General features: G+C 34.4%; 1 protein-coding gene and 3 non-coding genes across 4 annotated transcripts in view; 3 read left to right on the forward strand and 1 right to left on the reverse strand.

The window, feature by feature from the left end:
- The window catches only part of Hml (Hemolectin), an 87520-nt gene that overhangs the window by 25012 nt on the left and 37627 nt on the right, over positions 1 to 24881 (forward strand). The window contains exons 23-44 of the mRNA XM_068773541.1: positions 488 to 638; positions 1736 to 1914; positions 4155 to 4335; positions 5448 to 5581; positions 5953 to 6073; positions 6813 to 6959; positions 7947 to 8196; positions 8506 to 8634; positions 9796 to 10013; positions 10840 to 10995; positions 11459 to 11645; positions 12404 to 12679; positions 13560 to 13604; positions 15631 to 15761; positions 17046 to 17177; positions 17757 to 18142; positions 19700 to 19824; positions 20553 to 20746; positions 21067 to 21252; positions 22570 to 22728; positions 23528 to 23819; positions 24360 to 24525. Of these exons, the coding sequence (XP_068629642.1) occupies positions 488 to 638; positions 1736 to 1914; positions 4155 to 4335; positions 5448 to 5581; positions 5953 to 6073; positions 6813 to 6959; positions 7947 to 8196; positions 8506 to 8634; positions 9796 to 10013; positions 10840 to 10995; positions 11459 to 11645; positions 12404 to 12679; positions 13560 to 13604; positions 15631 to 15761; positions 17046 to 17177; positions 17757 to 18142; positions 19700 to 19824; positions 20553 to 20746; positions 21067 to 21252; positions 22570 to 22728; positions 23528 to 23819; positions 24360 to 24525 (3945 nt within the window). The remainder of the gene's footprint in view (positions 1 to 487; positions 639 to 1735; positions 1915 to 4154; positions 4336 to 5447; positions 5582 to 5952; positions 6074 to 6812; positions 6960 to 7946; positions 8197 to 8505; positions 8635 to 9795; positions 10014 to 10839; positions 10996 to 11458; positions 11646 to 12403; positions 12680 to 13559; positions 13605 to 15630; positions 15762 to 17045; positions 17178 to 17756; positions 18143 to 19699; positions 19825 to 20552; positions 20747 to 21066; positions 21253 to 22569; positions 22729 to 23527; positions 23820 to 24359; positions 24526 to 24881) is intronic.
- TRNAA-AGC (transfer RNA alanine (anticodon AGC)) lies at positions 2906 to 2978 on the forward strand. The gene has a single exon. It is a non-coding gene; the product is annotated as a tRNA-Ala (tRNA).
- On the reverse strand, positions 3292 to 3364 carry TRNAA-AGC (transfer RNA alanine (anticodon AGC)). The gene has a single exon. It is a non-coding gene; the product is annotated as a tRNA-Ala (tRNA).
- On the forward strand, positions 6604 to 6676 carry TRNAA-AGC (transfer RNA alanine (anticodon AGC)). Its single transcript has one exon. It is a non-coding gene; the product is annotated as a tRNA-Ala (tRNA).

Raw genomic sequence — 24881 nt, forward strand, 5'->3', positions numbered from 1 at the left:
AAACAATGCGAAACACAACTACCACCGTTAATCTACTATACACGTGTTTCATCCCTCCACGAGGATGCCCCGTGGAGGGGTGTAACACTGCACTGCACTTCATTGCACGACTACTGCTGCATAGCGAAAGTAGCTATATATTAGCCCTTTTCTTAGATAGGATGGACTTTCGCGAGGTAATGCCTGACTCTTTTAGATACTATATATTGACCGCGTTAAAGCTTCACACATCTTTCCAATCAAGCGGTAAGATAGATTGATAACATTTTTTATACCACTTATGTACAAAGTGAATTAGCATTATAATGCTTATAACAGTATATTACTAGTGTAATAATAGACTGTTTCATAACTAAGAGCTGTACGCTTCTAGAAAACCATAGGAATGAGTTACTTTTGTAGAAAAGTGGTGGGTTTGTATGTTAAAAAACTATAATATGCTATTCAAAGAAATGTCTAAAATAGTTATTTTTATAATTGTCAACAGCACTTGCGTGGGCGCTCGTTGGGATTGCAAGCCGGCCACGGACGAGGATATAAAATTATATCCTCCTGCAGAAGACCTTCGGAGTAACTGCAGCTCAACGGAGCACCGGGAGTTCACCACCTGCGAGCTGCAAGAACCGCTTACATGCAAGGTAAGTTACTGCAATCAACTATGTGTGTGCTTAAATCATTACTCAACTTTTTAACAAGTTCACTGCGGCTTGAGGTCGATTCAGCCTCATGGTAGACTTTGCACTGGTGCGGCGCGTAAAACTCGTGTTTTCTCTCTAGTGCGGCGGCTGTTTACACTCAACCGTATGAGGTATGACAAAGACAAATATAGCTTTCTTTATGTCTGCGAAGCATTGACTCAATATTGTAAAAAAAATGATTGAAACATGAGGCAGAAAAGGCCTCAACCGCACTACTAGGAAGTTCAGCTTGAGGCTGATTCGACCTCAGCCGCACCAGCTGAAAGTTCTTCAGAATTGGGCCCGCAGTGAACGTGTTAAAAGATGTATTATTGTGAATTTTCTTCCTGTTTCTTCTCCACGACTATAATCCAATATGAGTAGAGTCAAAAGTAAAAGCATTAAAAAAGTTGACGATCAATTAAAGTCCTGTTAAATGTTAAATAAATAAATTTCATTTTAAACTTTATCAAGACTTTACACTGACCTACTGACTACTATATCTACTGTGTAGTAATGTATAAGGATTACGTGTTTTTAATATATCATATATTGATACTTCTCATTTCTATGTATTGAATCCTAACTGAAATCTTGTGCATTATGTTTATATACTTTAATGGCACCGTTCGTGTAATATATAATACAAAATCTAAGGACTCTTTAAAAGGAAATTTAGGTTAAGTATAAATTATTACAATAAATAGGTCGATATTTATACTAAAAACTAGTCTTATATGTTTAAATATTTATTGTTTGACAAATATATAATAGCAATATACAGAAATTAAGCATCGAGAAGGCCGTTGATTCGGGAAGGATTTGGAGAGGCGACCACGTGCCGTACGTGTGTATGCCCACCCCTTAGATGGACTGACGACATGGGTCGCGGAAAGATCTTAGGAAAAGGCCTACGATTACCAGTGTCCATATTCTTACAAGATGATGACTCTTATTTAACTCTTATAATAAATACAAATAACCATGATAATATTAAAGTAATTTATTTACTTTGAACGTTGTTTTATATAGAATAAATAATGGATACTTTTAAACAGAACATGCATCTGCCGCCATCGACGACACCAAGCGAGTGCCGTCCAGGATGCCAGTGCAAGAAGGGTTTCGTACTAGACACGGGTTCCGGCAAGTGCGTGCAACCACAAAACTGTCCCTGCCACCACGGTGGAAGGAGCTACGCTGACGGGGAGAAAATGCAAGAGGAATGCAACACTTGGTGAGAACTAGAAAACGTAATGAACGTCTCCTTAACAACCCTCGCGGGTGGAGTTTCGTGAAATTCATTCTTAGCTGATCCCTACTCGGCAAAAGCGATATTCCTACTAAATTTCATGTCTCTAAGTTTTTGGTTCCAGATATGAAGTGATTACTCAGTGGATATATATATCATAGGTGAAAATGTCTTATAAATATATAGTTAAATTTTCTACTATTATACGTTTATCATAAAAAAATTCAATGTGTAATATATTAAAACAAGTTTGCTTTTACAACTTCATCATATCATCTTCAAAGGTAAAAGGGTTAAACTAGTGTCGAGACCACTTCCGAATTGCCCCCGCTTTACAATCAAATTGCCCCTCTGTGGGGCGTGGGTCCCACATTGGGAAACACTGTGTTAGACTGATAGACACATAGACACGGAATGAGCTGTAAATATTGAATATCTACTTTTTAAAATATATATGCCTTTATATATTAATATATATGTATATAATGTTGGTTAATAATCTATTGGTTTATTTACATATGTTGGAGATAGAACGTCAGAACCATTTTTTAAAAAAGTTATGACAGTTTTGTCGACATCATTAGTTCGACCGTAACCGCTATACCGCGCGTAGGAAGTTGGCTCGAGTATTCGAGGTACAATAGTTATGGTCGAACTATAATATAATTTCTATAATTACAACACACTTCCTATATTTTGTGTAATATTCTTAAATTTTGATAATAGAGTAACAACGTTTTCAGAAAGACGGTTCAAGCGCCAGCTTTTTTGATTCATGATTTATTTATATCCAATAACAAGACTAACAAGTTTTTGTTCACTCTAATAATATTTTTTTAATAATGATCTGTTTAAACTATTGTTTACTCTGCAATAGTAAGTTTTTCAACAATTACTCGATTTAATAATACGATCATGCTGAAGGAAATATTTTAATATGTTTATATTAATGTTTTTTTATCATGAAAGTTTGACAGGGGGCGTAGCTCAGATGGTAGAGCGCTCGCTTAGCATGCGAGAGGTACCGGGATCGATACCCGGCGCCTCCAAAAAAATCTTTTTTTTTTTGCCTATTTTTTTTTTGATTCTTATAATATAATTCGTATATACTTAATCTTCAACTGTTCATATATTTTATGATAAATACATTTCTAATTTTGATTATTGTTTTATACGCGCTACCAAGGTATTTTTATTTCTTATCTTCGGCTAGCTATCATGATAATAGGCAAGATTTCCATTACTTTTAACGTTAATATAAATTTATATTTTTTTATAATCTACTAAAATTATGATAGTATAAAAAGAAATTATTTCCATAGATATACTTAATGTATTTCAATAAAAGTAAAAATTTAATATTGGAGGCGCCGGGTATCGATCCCGGTACCTCTCGCATGCTAAGCGAGCGCTCTACCATCTGAGCTACGCCCCCGATGGATTACAATGTCTAAATAATCAAATATATACTACAAGACAAAATATTCTTAGCACGTACGTTTTACAAAAGTAGGTAATCTTCACAAAAGCTGCGTATGCGCACTAGTTTTTTTTATACCACGCGTTAGCGAAATATGTTGTAACGTAAAACAATGTAAATAATTTTAATCTTAACAAATTTATTAATGTTATCTAATCTTTATATACATTTAATTTATTAATAAACCTTAAAACGTACTATCTTTGATCGAAATATATTTTAATGTAATCACAACGTATATCGTCTTTAAGAAAAACCATAATGTTAATAATATATATGTTATTTATGGTAGAAGGCAACGTTTTCATAGTATCTTATTCCTCGAGAATTTCCCTAGAAGTATTTATATATTTATTTATTCAAGTATGTCCGCGAGTATTGGTTTCAATAATTAACATGTACCTAATATATTATTAAGACTTTTTAAGGCAATCATTTATTAATCATTGCCATTAAGTTTTGTTAAAAAATAAATCAAAGAATAAAAACAGTAATCGTCACGGGTAATTCTCATAGATTTCCAGAAAGTCCGGTGTTCTGTCCACAGAATTGGTGAATGTACGCCGGGCTTCGTGGTCTCCAGGTTTTGATCTTTAAGACCCTGGTGGTCACTTTGTGATATTAATGTACAGGAAATATATCAATAAAACTATTTTAATGTGAAATGTTCGTTCAATAAGCCTATTGAGAAAGATACTGGCTGAAGTAAAGATTTATTTACGAATTTATACAACGATTTATACAGCGAATGCAAGAGCGGCAGCTGGTCTTGCACTGCTCGGGCGTGCGCTGGAGTGTGCAGCGCTTGGGGTGACTCCCACCTCTCAACCTTCGACGGTTCACAATACGACTTCGAAGGTGTCTGCACCTACCTCCTTGCTAAAGGATCTATGGATGGGAACGATGGATTTAGTGTCGAGATTCAGGTTCGTTACTGCGAAAGTTTATACGCTTTTTAAGCGACTAAAGTTTTTTTTTATTACAGATCTGCAAGAAAAACGTCAATAAATAATATGTATATAAGCACTGGTAGTCTTAGAATCGAGGATAATAACTCACCTAAATAAATTCAATTTAGTATAATACTCTTTATTGTACACGCTAGAAAATATGTACATAAAATTAAAGAAATAGTACATTGCACGGTCTTATCACAAAAGACAATCTCCCAGACAACCATAGTATGGAAACGGTAGATAGATAAATAAAAAAGTAGTTGACGTGTATATATATGTAAAACAGAAATGTAATGTATTTAATTATTTCTCTTCTAGCGATAGCTCTCAAAAATTTAATAATAAAATTTAAAATATGATATGAATCTAAGGAATATAAATCACTTATAAATATGTTACGTACAAGAGTACCATATTTATAAAACATTACGTCGTTACGTTGGAAGCAGGCAACTTTCAACCAGTCCTATTGGAAAATCCTTTGAGGAGTGTGTTCAGCAAAAAGTAGATATATGGCAGAAATGATAATGGTCATACAGACAATAATTTGATGTGTAGTAAAATTGGAATTTAAAGTAAATTCAAATCAATCAATCCTTGAATTGACTTTTTATATTTTTATCTCACTTTCGAAAATCTTTAAATATAATGACAGTTTTCACTGGTCCCATGAAACATTAGACCTTAATGTTTTATGGGACAGGGGGTGAAAACTGTCATTATATTTTATGTTATTATGTTGCTTTGTTTGTTATTATAATATTTAATGCTCAATCCAAAGACAATAAAGAATTTATATGAATTATACAACATACGTATTTCTCATAAAAAGGGAAGGGATATGTAATATAACTGAGAGATAGTGTAAAATTCACCACTCTCTTAGTCCTTATGGTTTATTAGGAACCGTACTTTCTCTCTTTCTATAATAGGAGTTCTATTTTGTTCTGATAGTAAACTTTAACAGACGAATTAAAGCAAATAATGATATCAAAGTTAATACGGCATAAAATATGGCAAGTTCGTTGCATTAACAATACCTGGTCTTGGTTTTCTTTTGAATATCGTGTTTTGTAAATCAGAACGTACCATGCGGAACTACGGGCGCTACCTGTTCCAAGTCGGTAACCCTCAAGGTGTCCAGCGCCGACGGCAGCGAAGAGTCAGTGTCGCTTTCAAAAGGCGCGCCGTTACCCGATGTCTCAAGTTTAAAGAGGTATGTATATTTACACGAACAGTACAACAGAAACTTTAAGTGTTATCAAAACGCGAGTGATTCTTCCAGTGCTATGGACTACCGATGTTGTCGTAGTGCTATCAGATAAGCAATTGCAACCGTCCAAGAAGAGAATCAGCTCTCTCGAGTGCCCTTGTGTCAGAGAACCTAGAGAGTATTATCGACAAACGAAAAACCCTTGCCCTTGAGTCAATGCATGGAGCGTCAGCCGTAGCAGACCGACCTGACCTTACAAGAGACCTTAGGTTAGGCGCTCTCTGCGCTTTTCCACGCTGACCCCATGCTTCTGTAAATGTCATTTCGACAGCAGTGAAAGTATGGTTTAAAAATGAAACTGTTTTTATCTACAGGATAAAGCTTCGTATCGCAGGTGCTTACGTGTTCTTAGATGTGGCCAGTCTGGCCATGAGTCTACAGTGGGATCGCGAGCTTCGCGTCTACGTCAAACTTGACTCTATGTGGCAGAATCGGGTCAGCTATATTCACTACCATATACATAGAAATAGTTTACCATCAGGCTCTATTACCTAGGTCTTTTATCATATATGATTGAAGGTTTTTTTCTATTTAGAACAGAAATAGACCATCACCAGCAACAGTGACTGTTTTGGTAAGAGATCAGGTTATTGCTCGCCCGCTAATCGCGAAAAAGTTATTAAGAGAAGATGTTATTCTTTGTCATTTTTCAAAATAAATGCGAGCTCAAAATCTCCACTTTACACATTTTCTTTATCAATCATTAAATACATTCTCTGATTTTCTAGCCTGTGGTAAAAACGATTGAACTAAATACAAAAACTGTAATTTTAAACCTGTGAAGATATATATAAATGTTCTAAATTACATATTTTGAAGATGTGCTATAATCATTTCTATTTTGTTAATCTGAACGTATTGGAGTTTCCAATGTAAATATTAAAATCTTACAAAAACCTATTACGTGAAAGGTAATGATTTAGTAATATTTAAATTTGAATCGCTTTTATATGTATATAGTAACAGGGGGCGTAGCTCAGATGGTAGAGCGCTCGCTTAGCATGCGAGAGGTACCGGGATCGATACCCGGCGCCTCCAAAATTAGAAGTTTATATTTTAGAATTTTTTGTTTCTCTTAATAATAGCCTGTTAATTATATTTTATTGAAGGCCTCTTATAAAAGAGAAATATAGTAATATAAAATGTTAAATCTATAATATAATGAATTGCGCAGGTGAAAGGTTTATGTGGGAACTATAACTCGGACATGCGTGATGACTTCCAAACTCCTTCCGGCGGAGGCTTTGCAGAGACTTCAGCTCTCCTATTCGCCGATTCCTGGAAATTAAAACCAACTTGTCCGAAACCACAAGAAGTTGCTGTAAGTTTATTTATTTATTTATTATTTACTAGCTATATCAATAAACTTTGTACTACCAAAACCTATTGGCTTGTCGTTAAATATTCTAACAACATATTTCTATTTCAGTGCAATGATTTCATTTTCGTCGTCGTTGTTTTAGTCTATGTATGCCCACTGCAAGGTATAGACATCCTCCAAAGATATCTGAAGCATAATCGCCACCTATGGCGGGCAGTTTAACGGTCAGTCTAGTTTTGCGGTATACAGAGAATACTGCCCATCCTCTGGAAACATGCTTGTCAACAATGGCAATCCTACATAATTAATGCACAAATATATAAAATTGTATTTCCGGAATCAAATCCACAGCCTACGATCGCAAGTATCAGTCTTTACCGCTGAACTACCACTCCTTATGCTACCGGCTACCATTTGATTTGTTATTTTGCTCTTAAACATATAAATAAGCAGCGAATATAACAGTGAATTGTACGAATTTCATTGCGTACTGTCAAATGCGCAAGAAATTTACATTACAATTTATATTAAATGTAGTACAAACACAGTTTTGACTACACAGTTACTTCTTTAAGTTATAATTATCTAAATCGTACGTTAGGCAGAATTTCAAAATTGTTTACGACTTCAATATTTTTCAAAAATTTTAACAGTAAAACGCTTACCACGCAGAATTTAAAAAGATTGGTAAAATTACTCTAAAAAAAAAGAAGAAAAAGTCTTTAGAGAAGATCGATAGAGTCAATCACAATCCTCTTAATAATATTTTTTTTGATAAAGCGATGATACATTGAAATTCTTTTTTTAAATATGAGTTGAAACATATCTTTTGGTCCAAGGATTTTCCTAAATTCATTATTCAAGTGAACAGTGGCGAAATGATGTAATATATAAACAGTGCTTCGTGTTATGGTCAATCGAACCAAACCACGATTGTAATTCTTACTCATCTTGTCTAAAACAATTGAAAATAATTCGTGTGTACAGGATCACTGCAAGCAGCGCCCACAGCGAAAGGAATGGGCGTCTAGCACATGTGGCGCATTAAAGCGCTTCCCGTTCACGCTGTGTCACGCGGAGGTTCCTGTGGAGGCGCATGTGCGCGCTTGTGAAGCGGACGCGTGCGCTTGCGACGCCGGAGACGACTGCCGCTGCGCGTGCGCTGCTATAGCGAACTACGCCCACGCTTGTGCAGCTCGCGGTGTCACCTTTAACTGGAGAACGCAGGACTTGTGCCGTAAGTGCCTCGATCCTTTTATAAATCTACATAAGCAAATGTAGCAATTTAATAATTATCATCATCTTCATTTCAGTCTATCTAGTTTACTATTGGAAATAGGCCTCCACCAGAGATTTCCAAAAGGAACAGTTGGATGCGTAAAGCGGTCGCATCCATCAGCGTCTTCCTTGTTAAGATCGTCTGTTCTAGTGTGCAGACGACCTTATGAATTTTAAGAAAAAAAAAAGCCTAGTTAATAATTGGATATTTTTATGATTAGAACATTTAAAATATGTATTATGTATGTTGTATATGTTTTATATCTAGCGATGCAATGCGACGGAACGTGCTCTAACTACAACTCGTGTATGTCGCCGTGCCCACCGGAGACTTGTGACAACACCCTTGAATATGCGGAAGTTAAGGCGGTCTGTGAAAAAGAAACCTGCATTGAAGGTATGTGAAATGATATTAGTAATTAACTATGCAAGACATACATTACAATTGTTCCTTTTCTTAGAACATTTCACTTTATCTGGTGACCATTTCTTTGCGATGGATAGATTGAATGAAATCATACATATACTGATGAGAGTATCAACCATTTCAACTGTATACAGGATGATTTATAGATTTAGATTTATACCTTTAAAGGATTAAATAAATAACTCATTTACTATCAATTAATGTAGGCTATATCGTGATTTAAATTAATGATTTGAAAGAAGAAAAAGCTTTATCGAAATTCAAATTTTTTTTTTAAAAAGTTTTTTGTTTGTCCCTGCAGAATTTATACTGAAGTCATTCCCCTCTCGCATTCCAATAAAAAAAATACATTAACGTAACATATTTCAAAGTATTTACTTAATACTAAGTTATTAGAAATAAGTATAACCACTTTAAAGTTTTAAGACTTATTGCCAATCAACCTGTACATTGTTATTGATTAAACATCAATTCGTCCGACGAGAGGTAGTATAGCGTAGAAGGTGCCATAATCTAAACGCGTCTAAACCTTAAGCTTCCAGCAAGGCGATACATACACTTCTTTGGCTTTCTTCTACAATTTCATGTCAAAGTACAAAGAGGGGCGTTGTGATTTTCAGCGCTATATTCCCAAGAAAACTCGTAGACTAATATTAAAACACTTAAATTAAATTAAAATATTAAAACATTTAAATAAAATTATAGTGTCGGTATGTAATGTTAAAATAACCGCTTTTTATTACATGTATATGAATATAATATAATACCAAAGTAATTTTTTTGTTTGTCTGTTGGTTTCGGCTAATCTCTAAAACGGCTAGACCGATTTTGTCGGGACTTATATTAACAGGTAGCTGATATAATAAGGAAAGACTTAGGCTTCTTTTATTCTAAAAAAATTAAGGAAAATAACTAAACGAACTAAATTTTTTTTTTATTAAATTCCACGCGGACTAGGTCGCGGGCACAGCTAGTATGTAATACAATAACAAATGCTTTATTTTGAACACTATAATTAATACAAAACCGTTTTCGATAACGGCTATCCTTATTCAAATTTAAATAAAATTAAACAATTTATTCAGCTGTATGTATTCATTTTAAATTAATTATTGGTTATTTAATCTCAAGGTTGCAAACCAAATGAGACGTGCGCAGAAGGAATGGTATATTCAAACAGCTCACTAACAGAATGCGTCCCAAGAGCCAAATGCAAACCCGTCTGTATGACCCTGGAGGATGGAAAGGAGATTCTAGAAGGTGAAGTCATCGAGGAAGACGACTGCCATACTTGCACTTGCTCTAAAAAGAGCAAAGTCTGCACTGGACAACCATGCCCTACCACTGTCGTGAGTTTCTTTGAAGAATTATATATAAACACTATATTCGTTAAGGACATCCTATTTCATTGTAATAGATCTAAATTTAAAATATCTATTATTAATTAAAATTTATCAATGCTTTTGTGCAATTGTGCCAAAAATATTTTTTGTTTAAAGTCTTATATTACTTATATTTGATACAAGAATTTTCGAAAGTAGCACAAAGAGATTGTTAAAAATACTCCTTTAAAATATACACATGGTTCACTATTATAGTCAAGGATTTCTCAATTGTTTCTTATGATGTTATTGCTATTAGCCTGGCAGCTTTTACAGCTTCTTTCGGAAAATACTGTTAAGAACACAAAGTCACAAAGACGCCGCCGGAATTCTCGCGATACACACTGATGGGCCAGTATTGAAATGAACTACTCAAAATGTTGAGATCGAAAAGTTCTCGAATGACGACCACGAGTTGGTAGACATGACATAGGTAGACCCCCCATTAGATCGACCTACGACATTACCAAGATCACGGGAAATCGCTGGATACGACTAGTCATGGTAGTGATCAATAGGGGGAGGCAATTATGCCTTGAAGTGGGCGTCTATCGGCTGAGATGATGATAGTGGTGAAACGAACTGTTGTGTACATTATTTAGAGCCATGTTTGCAGGATCAGACATGACTGACAAACTATTTTTATTTCGACAGTTTAAATTTTTAACTTATAAAGAAATTACAACATAAATAGACAAGGAAAAGATCACTGATCCTCTTGAATGTTATCACAAATAAATATTAATATTTTTTTTGGTTTTATCGGTAAATAAAATTTGTTTTGTATTTACAGACAACGCCTTCAGGATCGTCAACACCACCAAGCATGTTGGAAGAGCCGCTGAAATGTGTCGGTGGCTGGACTCCTTGGTTGAACCGTCGACCCTCGGAAATTGCTTCCGACGGTGCCTCCGTAGAGAATGAACCACTACCTCGACCGAATGAGTTGGTAAGGGACCTTTATAAATTTTACTTCGACCAGTATATTTTGATTGTAACAGTACATATCTTGTAATATATAATAAAGTCTACAAGTTTTCTTCTGTACACTTTATACGCGGACGATCTAATAAATATTAAGAAAAAAATCATATGAAAATATGTCCAGTAGAAGTTAACGGTAGTATTAGCCAGCTGAAATATTGTAAATATTAATTATACATATAGTTACTACCTTAATAAGGTCATCTGTCTTGGTCTGAGACCTTGTGGGTGAACGTTTTACACTGCACCGTTTACAATAACAGATGTATCGAGATTAAGATGGTAGAACGTTAGAAGCATCTCGTTATAAAGATAATTCTTTACAGTAATTAAAGACCCAGGAGCCTTCACTCCAGACATGACAATTATCATAAGACGAACGAATTTCATGTCATGTATTAAATGTAATTGATATTCCAATTAAACAGACGATCGGATCACCAATGTGCAAGCCGGATATGATGAAGAAAATTGAATGCAGAACTGTGGGAGACCATAAGACCGCCAAGGAAACAGGACTCAACGTGGAATGCAGCTTGGAACAGGGATTGGTGTGCCGTGAACAAGAAGCCACGTGTCCTGACTTCGAGATACGTGTGTTCTGCGAATGTGAAGGTGAGTGTATCTTGATAATTTAATAATTGAGCCAATCTCAATTAATTTGTATAAATTCTTGATTTAACTTTGACTTGGTCTGGGTCATTTCAGTTTCGAGGAAAATGGAAATTGGATGGCATATACATTTTGGTTGTTTTTTTTTAACGTTTCTTCCAATCTAAATGACTATATATTTAATTGGTTTCATTTTATAAAATTAAGCTTTAGTGAATTTTATTTTATTTAATCATTTTTATATATTTATTAATTATTTTCTGCCTTACAATTTTTTATTTGCTAGTATAGTAACAGTGAACTGTTGGCTGAAATTATTGCAATAAATTCTAATCAAGTTTTCCTTTTCGATAAATAAAGTTTTGTTCTCTCCTTTTTTTAAATTGATATGTAATTTACATTCTAAATAAATGCACCCGAAACCTATCTCTTAGAAAATGATTTGTTTAAATGTACCATCATCATTTCAACTATTGAATATTCTCTGCTGAATATAGGTCTCCCGTAGATTTCTATTAAGATCACTTGAAAAGCGGTCTGCTTCCAGCGTCTTCCTGACCTTCGGAATGTCGAGTGTCAACGTGGTTAACGTGACGTCTTCTTTAAACGTATAATAAAAATAACCAGAAACTAAAGCCAGTGACAGTCATTATTAACCTTATTGATTATCTGGTGCTTATTGTATAAGTAGCAATAAAGGTTTACAAAAAAGTTAAAAAGGTCGTTACTTTGTTATCTACGTAATGATTTTTATTCAACAGAACCATTCCAATGTTTGAACTCGGAACATCCTAACGGACCTCATCCGACCGACTGCAGCAAGTTCTATGAATGCACTCCCGAAGTAGGAGCGCCGAACAAAACACATGCGGTCCTTAAAGACTGTGCCCCGGGACTCCTGTACAACCCCGCTGCTATGGTGTGCGACTGGCCGGCTGCAGTCTACGCCGTGCGGCCTGAGTGCGCTGCCTCCAGCACCAGCACTACCAGCACCAGCACAACCATCACCAGTACCAGCATTACAACCTCTGCACCAGGTATAAACATCTTCTATATCTTTTCTTTTCATTCCTTATTATTTTAGTCATATCTATGGAAGAGACTTATCTAAATCAGCAATAACTTGTTTTGTTCGTTGCTAAGGATTGTTCTGATTTTCGCCTTTTTGTTTTATTTTTCCATTCAGAATGTGTTCAAACTAGTGCAAAGGTCTGCGTTTATTTACTTATTAATTTTAGGGTCGCTTACATGTGTCTTATACACAATAAAACAACATATTTGCAAATTGCGCTGCTTTAATAAAAATGAATATTATATATTTCTGAGTATATATCTTAATTAGTAATAGTAATAACTTAAATTTATTGATTAAATGTGAAATAAAATAATTGATTCTATATAAATATAATATACTATATAATGTAATTCATAAATTGTCGAACGCGTTACGTAAGTAAGAAAAGGATCAATATTTAGCCACTTCCGCACATGCAGTGGTAGTCGTGCAATGAAATACACCGCCCGCCAGCCCGCTGATAAATGCGCATGCGGCAAACAATGCGAATCACACAACCGCCACCACCAAATCACTCAACACGTGTTTCACCCCTCCACGGGGCATCTTCAGGAGCTATGTTACACCGATTAGTGCCAAACACAGAGATTTGCATTTCATTGCACGACTACCACTGCATGTGCGGAAGTGGCTAAATATTGGTCCTTTTCTTACTTAGGATGGACTTCCGCGAAGTAACGCCTGATTCCATTAAATGCGTTAAGTAAGCTTATATATAATTTAATTTAGATTGAAATTTGGTTAACATTTAAGTGGACTCTGTAATCTTATGCAAACCATTGAAATTTCTCTATACATGAGAGATGAAAAGAGATGGTATTTTTTAATTTTGTTTGTTTTAGGAAACCAGGAGACCGTGTTTACTCCCATCACTGAAATACCTAGCCGTAAGAATATTTTAACTATATACAAAGTTATCAAACTTTTTTTACGAAAAATAAAAATTATAAACGATCTTGCATATATAAATTGATTACATTAATTAACACGTTCACTGCGGCTTGAGGTCGATTCAGCCTCATGGTAGACTTTGCACTGGTGCGGCGCGTAAAACTTGTGTTTTCTCTCTAGTGCGGCGGCTGTTTACACTCAACCGTATGAGGTATGACAAAGACAAATATAGCTTTCTTTATGTCTGCGAAGCATTGACTCAATATTGTAAAAAAATATTGATGAACATGAGACAGAAAAGGCCTCAACCGCACTACTAGGAAGTTTAGCTTGAGGCTGATTCGACCTCAGCCGCACCAGCTGAAAGTTCTTCAAAATTGGGCCCGCAGTGAACGTGTTAAATGTATACGCGGCTGTAATTTTATTCAAATGATGACATGTTCTTTCAGAAACAAGGATCTTGCCTTCAGAATCATACCTTCCAAGTTCCACGGTCACATCTAGTGAGTTGCATTTTCAAGTTATAAAAAAAAATTACCAATATTTTTTTATTATTTACACCTATATCTTCCTGCTATATATTCAAAGGGGTATTGTGAATAGAAATTTAATTACCAACGCAACTTGTATGTTTAATTGAAATCATAACTTCATAAGAATAACGTGATTTGAACCTAAGTCTCTGGTAAAACTTTTGTTTAAGCAAATTCAATATATTTTATGTACCTTAAAAAAATAAGCGGACTTGCAAACACGACATAGACCGTCCCCCATCAGTACGAAAGGCAAACTTGATCGTCGAAAGAAAATGGTTCCAGGTCCGCTTTTAACCGCTTTTAACACTAGATACTCCAATGATTTTTTGGTCACAGTATATGTTATACCGACTTTCCATTATAATTTATGATTACATGTAATCCCTATTAAAGATTTCTATATCATTTCATGGCAAGACAATCTCCAATATCTATATTATTATCTGTATTTTATAATAGGCGTATATATTCATATGATATAAAAACGATAAAAATTTTATTACGGCGAATATCATAGTATATTTCTTGATAAGAAGTAATTCATATAATACATTTCATTTATTACTATACTTACTCGGCAATTTCGTTCCGTCAATGAATAATAGGATTTTAAAATTAACATCTAGTCATCTTAATTTATAGTTAACATAAGTAAACTTGAAATTTAAAAAATTAAATATTTAATAACGTGTCAAGAAATCATTTTTGGCCTTAATGCATGTGCGGTGTGTCGATCACTACATGTCTTCCGGCTTAATAATGCTTGCATTTGAACAATATGTTATTTGGATTTCACGTAAAATTAACGAAGTGACAATAGCTTATAAATATCATTGCATCTTCGTATATTTATGTCGCGGATTAAATAGTCCTAGATATGTACGAAACGAAGTGAACTTTCAATCTACCAATAATAGCTACAATTCCTTTGGTACCAGCAACGAACGAAATCATTTATAACAAACGAAATCTTGGGTAAATGTTTTAAAAGATATTCTTAAAAGATATCTTTCTACTTAATTTAAATGACAAATCAAGAAAAAAAAATCATAAAATGGAACAACGATTTGTTATTATCAATCTCTCTCTCTATATATATATATATGTATATATACATGTATATATATGCATATAAATTTAAAAGGGGAACCAAAAAGTGAAATTGTTTCTGTCGGCATATTTTACAGAAAAAGGCATTGAAAATTGGTGTACCAGATTATTATTAGATTGCAAAAGGTTGTTGATAACGAAAATAAGTACAATGTTGATTAAAAATAATAATTAAAAAAAAATAAAAACTTGTTGAAAATGTAGTCGTTTGAATTTACCTTAAAAAGCGACATTAGTTTCCACACATTATATAAATATAAATAGATAAAGATAAAATTTACACACATTTATATACAGAAATTTCTACATCATCGTAATGTTTCTATTCGTAATACATATTAATCGGTATGTTTAATTTTTATTCGTTAATTTGCAGCGACCCCACCACTGACCACTGATCTCTGTCCGCCTGGTCAAGTATTTTCATCGTGCGCATATCCTTGCGACAACTTATGCGACCACTTCCTGGAAACTTTGAAGGTGTCGGGTGAATGTAGACCGGGACAGGTAATGTATACTCCTTTATTTTTCGTATAATTTAGAATCAGCCTTTGCTAGCGACGTCTGCTAACCTAGCCTTCGAAGAGAAAGATAGAATTGTAGAGTGAAAGAACGGATAAACAGATAATGTGATGCGTGAAAGAAGACTTCGAAAATAAAATTGTAATATGAAAAAATTTATAAGAAAAATGAAAATCCCTGTTCCCACATAAATAGGGGTGGAACTAGAGTTTTCCAATTGCGAGGGCCATAAAAAACCTAACTTTATTGAGCCTAGATAGAAGCGTTGCTGGAGTTTCTTTCATCACTTCTTCCAGGGCTACACTTTCTGAAGTTGTAGTAATGTTAGCCAGACAAAATCCATCGACCAATCTTCGGTTAGTTAATAGAATCAACAGTTTTTACCAAGTTCTTTAATAAGGCATAGTAATTTTATTTCTTACCCTAGTAAAGATTGTAATTTGTAAAAAGTTCATCAGTTTTAATAAAATAAACTTATGCTACAAATATCTAATAGATTCAGGCGTTACTTTGCGGAAGTATCATAAGTAAGTAAGGGACTAATATATATCTACTTCCGCTATGTAGCAGTAGTCGTGCAATGAAGTGCACCGCCCGCCAGCCCGCTGATAAATGCGCATGCGGCTCATTTCATGCTATTTTCACTTAAATTATTTGGACTCGTTAATAGTAGGTGCGTTTTAAGAAACTTCAAATTTCATTTGAAGGTTTGTTTAACCTATTTGAGCACTTACTAGATCTCCTGCAAGGGAACATTAACTTTAGTAAACTTATTAACATTAGTAAAGCTATTATACTCGTAGCTTTACTTTATCACGTCTAGAATTTTCAGTCGTTGCTCTAAAGAAGTTTGTATCAACCTTTTATGTGCCATGCCCCACCTTAACCTTTCTAAAATTCTTACAAGCTCCTATGTAATGTAAATAATTTTATATGAAAGCATAAGGGTTAAACCCCTTATCAACCCTGGACCCCGGGTTGGGAAACGATGCTCTAAAGGGGCTTTTTTCTTTATAAATTATTGGGAATATTTCTTTTTTATTATTAACGATTTTATGTATATTTCAATTACACCACGCGTGTAATATGTTATCTTTTACTCACAGTTCATTGTATTTATTAATATTTTTTTTGTTATGTACAATTAATAGGTAGTAAGATTTAAGCATTACTTAAAGTTGTTTTCCTCGAATGATTTTTAAATACGATTAACCTATACTTAATACGTGTTTGTCTGAGAAAATATTAAGATTTTATTAATTTTTACAGAAATGTGTGAAAGGATGTATCGACGAATCAATTGCGAATGTGAAATGCGAATTCGGATCCAAGTGGCGAGATGAGAAAACATGTGTCCCTCTCAAGGATTGCACTTGTTACGACGAAGGACAACGAGTTAAGGTTTGTTATATTGCATATTTATTAAAGTCTTGTAGAGTATTTTTTCGTCAAATTAATCTTTTATTCATTTATTAATTCGATTCATTTATATCACTAGTGTACTTCAAGATAAATATGTTGAATCTCAATTTGGTACAAACTAAAACCAAATTGTATTTCCCTATAATGCCATCTTTCAAAGTAATTTAGAGCAACAATTAAAAACTCATTAACAGGGTAACTGCAGCACTGTTTGCACGCGAGTTTCAGCTAGTGTGTTGTGAGGTCATATGGACCCTAAGAGAACTTTTTTTCATTGCGACGTGAGGTCATATTTGCTCTAAGGCACTGTTGGCTTAATTTAACTGTCAATCAATAACGCATTGAAATATAGATAAATAGAATAGCCATCACTTTCTAGTTCATAGTAATCACTGAGATATTGCTGCCGCAGCGAGGAAGTGAACGCTTATTTTCTCTACGCACACGACTCAAGGCAGTGACCGATTTAACGTGTTTTATACAGTAGACATAAAAAAATCCATCACGCGATATTTTTGCAAGTATTTGTTTTATGAACATTTTACATTATTTCTCTAGCCCGGCGGCGTTGTAGTGCGTGGCTGCGAGAAATGTCAATGTCTTGACAACGCCCTTCACTGCGACACAACCGACTGCGTGACAATCTTCACGCCATCTGGCCCTACACACATGACATACATAATCGAACCAGAGCTTACCACACCAATACCCATCATCACGCCCAGCAAACCAACTGTTGTCACCGTTTCCTCAACCTGGACACCGACTCCCACGTCTCCCCCGGTTACCAACGGCACCGTAGGAACTGTGACTCCAATCTCCAATACAGAGACCACCTATGCACCGTCAACGGAAGCAACAGTTGAGACAACAATTCAGACAACTCAGACGCCGCTCATAATTAAATCAACCAGCACGCCGCCGCCGGAATGTAGCCCTGACAAGTAAGTTCATTTTAGAGAAGTAACCTATAGCGGGAAGAAAAGGGTGAACAACCCTTTTATTTTCGGGCACTGTTAAATTTATCGTTTAATTACATCGAACTGTTCCTAAATCTGTTAGCTAAAAATGACATTTATCCTATTTAAAATGACTTTTATAATACATTTAGCGAAGTACCTAATCAAAACATTCCCGCCCCTCTCTTTATTATGTCTCCTTAAATTCTTCTTTTACAATGATGTTATTTAAATTAATATATGTTATAAAATTAATAAGGTGACTTATTAAATACTTAAAAAGTATTGTTAGATATTTTAAACTTAGTGCAATATAAATTAGTTTAATATTTGACGATCGAGAGTAGACATTCATTAATTTTGTTTTTTTTCTGAAAACATTAATTTCAAAATGTCAAATCACGTGTTTGTATTTAGAACACTAATAAAAGCGACTTACATAGTATGATATTTATTACAATACAAGTAATGTAAAATAAATTACTTCGTTGTAATTGGAAAACAAATAGAAATACCCAGATATGTGTAGTAACAACAAATAGAGACACTCTATTCTAAACGACATTTAACAAATTGCTATGGTATCTGTGAAATAATTTACTAAAGCATGATATGCATTGAACTAACTTTGGGTTCCAAAGAGCGTTCTCTCTTTATTTACTATCATACATGTATAAATGTAAAAAAATTGAAATAGTTTTTAATAAAATAAGAATTTTCAGTCGAACACTACAACTGTTAACCATTATAAAATGCCTTCAGCATTAAGTTCGCCGTTATACATACATTGTATAAATAAATAAATAAAGTATTTAAATAAATAAATAAACTATGTACTTGTAGTATAAAAGAAAAAGTGAGGTTAACAGATAAATCTTGACCCATATACGCAAGTTAAAAATAACCGTATATATTTACAAGCTCTCTTTTCAATATATGTATTAACAGTGCGTACATACTTAACAATATATTATGTAAAAATCCTGTAAAATATATTTATTTTATTGTAATGTTACCACATCAGTGTCGTATAATATCACGAAGAATACTTCAAGAAAATAAAAAATAGGTTACTCGGCTAGAGTTTCACACTTATCTATTTTCAAATGAAAATTTCTTTTTATCATTATAATTATATAAATATAAGTGAGAAAAGGACCAATATTTAGCCACTTCTGCACATGCAGTGGTAGTCGTGCAACAAAGTGCACCGCCCGCCAGCCCATTGATAAATGCGTATGCGGCAAACAATGCGAATCACACAACCGCCACCGCCAAATTACTCAACACGTGTTTCACCCCTCCACGGGGCATCTTCAGGAGTTATGTTACACCGATTAGTGCCAAACACAGAGTATATAAATATATTGATGAATCAAAGGTTTCACAAATATTGTCTACATAAGTACTTTAAATTTCCAAGATTACGATTATTTTGTAATTTTCTGTGATTATGCCTTTATAGTTGATCAAAAGATATTTTATAGTCAACTTTGAACGTCATTGATTATTCTCTAATAAAAACCGTTATTTTTTTTTCAGCTACATTAACCTGTTGTGGAACCGCGAGCCGCTTCCAAGTTCTGCATTCACTGCAAGCTCCGTGGCGAGCCCACTTTTCGAGCCGCAGTTCTCTAAACTGAATGGTCGTTCGGAACCCACTTCTGGTATGAACATTTTTAAACTTCATTGCCAATAGTTGCATTCTAGGGGAAAAAAGTGACGTATTTTAGAATGATCACTTTATTTATTAATTGTGATTTAATTTGTGGTGTGAAGTAATTAAATTTATTTTGTAATCGATAAATAGTAGGCATCTGTTAAACTGTCAAACGCGCGAAGTTCAAATCATACCGCCAAAAGTACAAAGTTCATAGCGAAGTGTCAAATGCGCAGTTGTAATAGTCTTTTTATGTTCTAATAATTGTGGTAAAGCAAATTTAAAATTATTTTTCTATACAAACCTTACGAAAAAAGATGAATGAAATCGATAAAGTCTTTCTCGAGTAATGACGTGACCAAGCGAAACACATATATAGATTGACTGCAATACAAGTCAGATTAATATTGTAAATTTTTCAATAAAACAAAGGCCATGATTATTGCTGCCATCCTGATACCGGATGATTCTTATATCTTGACTGCCTTAATAATAATATTTGAAAAATACGATTCATTTAGTTCATAGATTTTTTTTTTTATTTATGCTATAACCTTTTGGAGTACGATATAATAATATAATGTCATTATTTATCTCGATCACTAGAAAATCTTTCGATTAACATTTTTGCTATAAAATTCCACTCTTTTATCAATTGATAGCTAGTTTTTCAAGCTTAGCATGATGAATTACTTTCTTTGTTTTTCTCTCTATTAACCTGTGTCAATCCACCAGCCGGAAGTTGGAATCCAAAGACAATGGACACCAACCAATACATTCAAGTGGAGTTCCCTCGCCGTGAACCCGTCTATGGAGTAATGATGCAAGGTAGTCCGCTGTTCGACCAGTATGTGACAAGTTACGAGGTCATGTACGGAGACGACGGTAACGCCTTTTCCACTGTCGACGGTCCCGATGGAAAACCGAAGGTTACTTTCAAAACAAATTTATCAACATTAAAATTAGCGTACAAATATTGAACGGCCACTGTTAAATATAGGCCTGCTCTATAGTCCTCCTTTTGGACGGAGGACCTTCGCCGAGCTGACCGCAACCATTATTTTTTTTTAATTACATTCAGTTTTAAGGTCATTGTCTTATATTTCAGTTCTTACAAAACTTAAATAAACTTGTAATTGACTCTCAGTTTAATAGCAATATTTCTTTTTAGTATTATATATAAATAAATAAATAACATCGCGTAAGAACTCGTAGTCTTAACTTTCAAGCGTCTAAATGATATTTGCAGGTGTTCCGCGGGCCTGTTGATAACAATACACCTGCAAAGCAAATGATCGAGCCGCCTATCGAGGCGAAGTTCGTCCGCATACGCCCGCTTACGTGGCACGACGAGATCGCAGTTCGCTTCGATGTCATCGGTTGCCAGGAACCGTCCACCACTACCACGCCCGCACCCACCACCATTGTTACCACCGTAAGTATATGCGACTAATTTGAAAATTGAAAAATCTTCTCTTAAAAGTGGTTACCATGCTAATACACTAAAACATAAACTAACGCGCATTGACAGCAGTCTTTTTTTTCTCATAAGGAAATTCTCCATAAGATACTCTTCCGACATAATTACAAAGATATTAGTTAGAAATTATTCTGGACTTTTACTCCCTATAATCCCCACAATTCTCTTTGACGCCTTTTGTCAAAAATATCCTCTTAGTTTAGAAGTAGTACTACGTACTACAGTAGTTCGATCGCCCCTTATTATAAGAAACTGAGCAAAATTATACTCCCCACACTCCACTGCGGTGCCGGGACATATTTGTGTCATATTACTCAAGAATTGCCGCCAAGGCTTTGCTCAGTGGGTTGGAGGAGGACGTAGCCTTCGTTAAAGTGGAAGCCTCCGTATGTGGGATACTCTACTGCAGGGGTAACGAAAGGCTTATGTCGTATTCCTACGGACAAAAACCCTGCGATCATTGACACCTTTTGTCAAAACTTTAGGGTACTACCGTAGTTTCAATGGCGTTGACCTAGTGTCTCTACGTTATAGACTTGACTTAAAGATTCCTACTCATTATTGTAAAGACGCGAGCAGAATTAGTTTGCGCACAACTGCGAGGCCAAGGCATTTTCGCGGCAAATCACCCCGAATCCGCTATCATGATTATTAATAGCTGTTATCATGGTTGGGGTAAGACGTGGTATAACGAACTCTGAAATCCACATCTCCGGCTGTTGAAAAGATTCGAAGTTCTTTGTCTCTCCTTCCGCAGTCTCCTTCACAAGGTATTGCACGGTGATAGTTGAATTGCATTAACAATAGTACAAATTTTAACTACTTTAACATATGATTTACATTATTCTGTTTTATTTTTTCAATAAACTAACAAATTTATATGCAAGGGCCTTAAAAACTCAATTACTTTTAACGTTCATAGAATTTAAAGTGCTTTTATTTTTAATAAGTCTGTTCCGAATGAAACATCGGTTAAACACAAAGAAAATACAGTGACCAATGGGTTTGTTAGTTATTTATTTTTAATTTTAACGTTAATTATATGTTAAATTTGAAATCTTAACAAAAAATATTGTTCGAAATTTAAAACTAGTTAATGTCAGAATGCAAATTTTGATTAATTTTACTATTTCACTATAATTTTAATCTCAATTATAAATAAAAAGACACCATTATGTTAAATAATTATAAAAGCTTGAATAAATTAGAAACACGATTAAAGTAGTTTTAGAACAGTATTAGATTTTTTTTTAATTTGTTTAAATTTTTCAGCCTGAACCAATACAGTGTACGGAACCATTGGGTCTAGGAGCTGATATACCTATAGAGAATATCGAGGTGTCTTCTAACAATGACGCGAGACCCTACCTGAAACTTGACAGCGAGAGAGGCTGGCGACCAGCGTACAGCACACCTGGAGAATGGATTATGGTAAGCATTTTAAACACAAGTATTTTAATTTTACTTAACTATCAAGTGGTCCCTTTACTTAAAGGAGATCATATCAATCAGATTTGATCCTTTCATATCAGAAGATTATCCGACTTTGGTTCGGACACTTAGGGATCGTCCAGTGTAGTCAAATAAGCAATGTAACACACAAAGGTCAGGCTCACAAAACGGTCCTAGAACATAATTTTTTTAAGTCATTTTTTTTAAATATGATACATAACATCTCTTATTGGGTCAAAATGAGTCTGGATGCAAACACAAATAAGTTAAAATTATTTTAACAATGACCATAACATACATTGATTTAACCTGAAGGCACGTTATTTTCAATAAGTTATATCTTGTATGAAATTATTAGCACATGAAAGTTCATTAACATTTTTTTAACCTAGCATATCAATCTAGCAACTCAATATTTTATAGAATCTTCCATGAGCTAATATGATCGAGTATTAAATATAAAAAAAATCTTTTTGCTTGTGTATATCATATTATGTGGAAAAATCTATTTTATCTGAACTTTTCTATACATTTTTATACGTAATTACCACAGTTGTTGAGGATGTAAATGTAAACAGACAAAGCTGCATTAATAAGTGGTAAAAAAATTAAATTTGGCATACAATTCGACCGACATCTGTCCAAGAAGTATATTACAATACTATTTATAAACGACAGTAACAGAAATTGTAACATAAGATTTAAAACTAACTTCCTTGTATTTTAAATAAAACTCTCAATACTTATACAATATTGTATTACATCGTATTAATTACAGTTCGATTTCACATCGCCCCGAAACATTACCGGAATAAAAACCAAGGGCGGTGCCAACGGATGGGTCACCGCATACAACGTTATGTACTCATGTAACCTGTCGGTGCCATTCAGCCCGGTGGTAGACAATAGAGGTGAAAAGCAATTGTTCCTGGCGAACTTCGACGCAGATTCCGTAGTATGGACAAAGTTCCTGCCACCCATTCGCGCACAGTACCTCAAGATTATGCCTATTAAGTGGAATCGTAATATGGAAATGAGAATTGAACCTGTTGGTTGTTTCGAACCTTATCGTAAGTTTTAAACATTTGATCCCTATAATTAATCTTATTAGAGTGTGGTGGACTTTTTTAAGTGTAAATAAACTTGGAATTGAATTGCTTTACAACTATGAAAATAATCAATTTAAAAACGGACACATCAGAGCTAGTTGTGATCTATTTACAAATCAGAACGTATTAAGGTCAATTTTATTTTCATTATAATAAGACCATTTGGTAGTATCCGATTCCATCTTCTCCGGACTCAGCGCCAGCCAGACTGTGGTCTCTATTATAGAACCTTAAGGCTTCCGCGGCCATGTAGCCTGCATAATACCACTTCAATTTACCAATTCAATGAGCAATACCAGAACTTTAAAGATGATCTTAGATAAACGCAATAAAACTTTAAGTTGTAGAGGATGATAACTGAACATTTAAACAAAAATTAAAGTTCACTACCATATTCATTCGATTAAACTATATATTTTGCTAGGAAATAATATTTACCTACAATACCTAATTACATTTTTTTTCGCAATTTTACCAGTTAATTTAAAATCTTTGTTATAGCATCAACCGTGGCGCCTTCACCAACGCCTGCATCGAACACGTCCGGTTGCGAACCTTGTCCAGGCGTGCGCGTCGTGGCCTGCAACTGCTCCGAGCCCGCGCATTACTTTGACGGCGAGAACTGCGTCTCAAGGGACCAGTGCCCCTGCGTCGAAGGCTTCATGACGTTAGATATCTATGTTTATATAGTATACGTACACTATTATTTTTACTCTAATCATGAGCCAAATTCAAATTCGAAATTCAAAATTTCTCTATTCCAGTAGGATTTTATATATACACACTTTTAAATCGTCGAATATTTTAATTTAATTTTTTAATTAAAAGAAGAACACAGAAGGCTATAGTAAAACTTATTTGGGAAAGATTAAAGCAGGGTTCAGAAAATAATTTGGGAGCAATGGTCACAATGAGTAATAAATTACCTGATGATGACTGACTTAGTGGCATATTATTATAAAAAATAATTATAAGTGTAATTATGATGTAAATTTTGTGCTAATTTATAGTTACATTTTATTT

This window comes from Battus philenor, unplaced genomic scaffold (assembly GCF_028537555.1).
Source record: "Battus philenor isolate CCGP_79_NKW_IND1 unplaced genomic scaffold, ilBatPhil1.0.hap1 SCAF_6, whole genome shotgun sequence".
Classification (NCBI taxonomy): Eukaryota; Metazoa; Arthropoda; class Insecta; order Lepidoptera; family Papilionidae; genus Battus; species Battus philenor.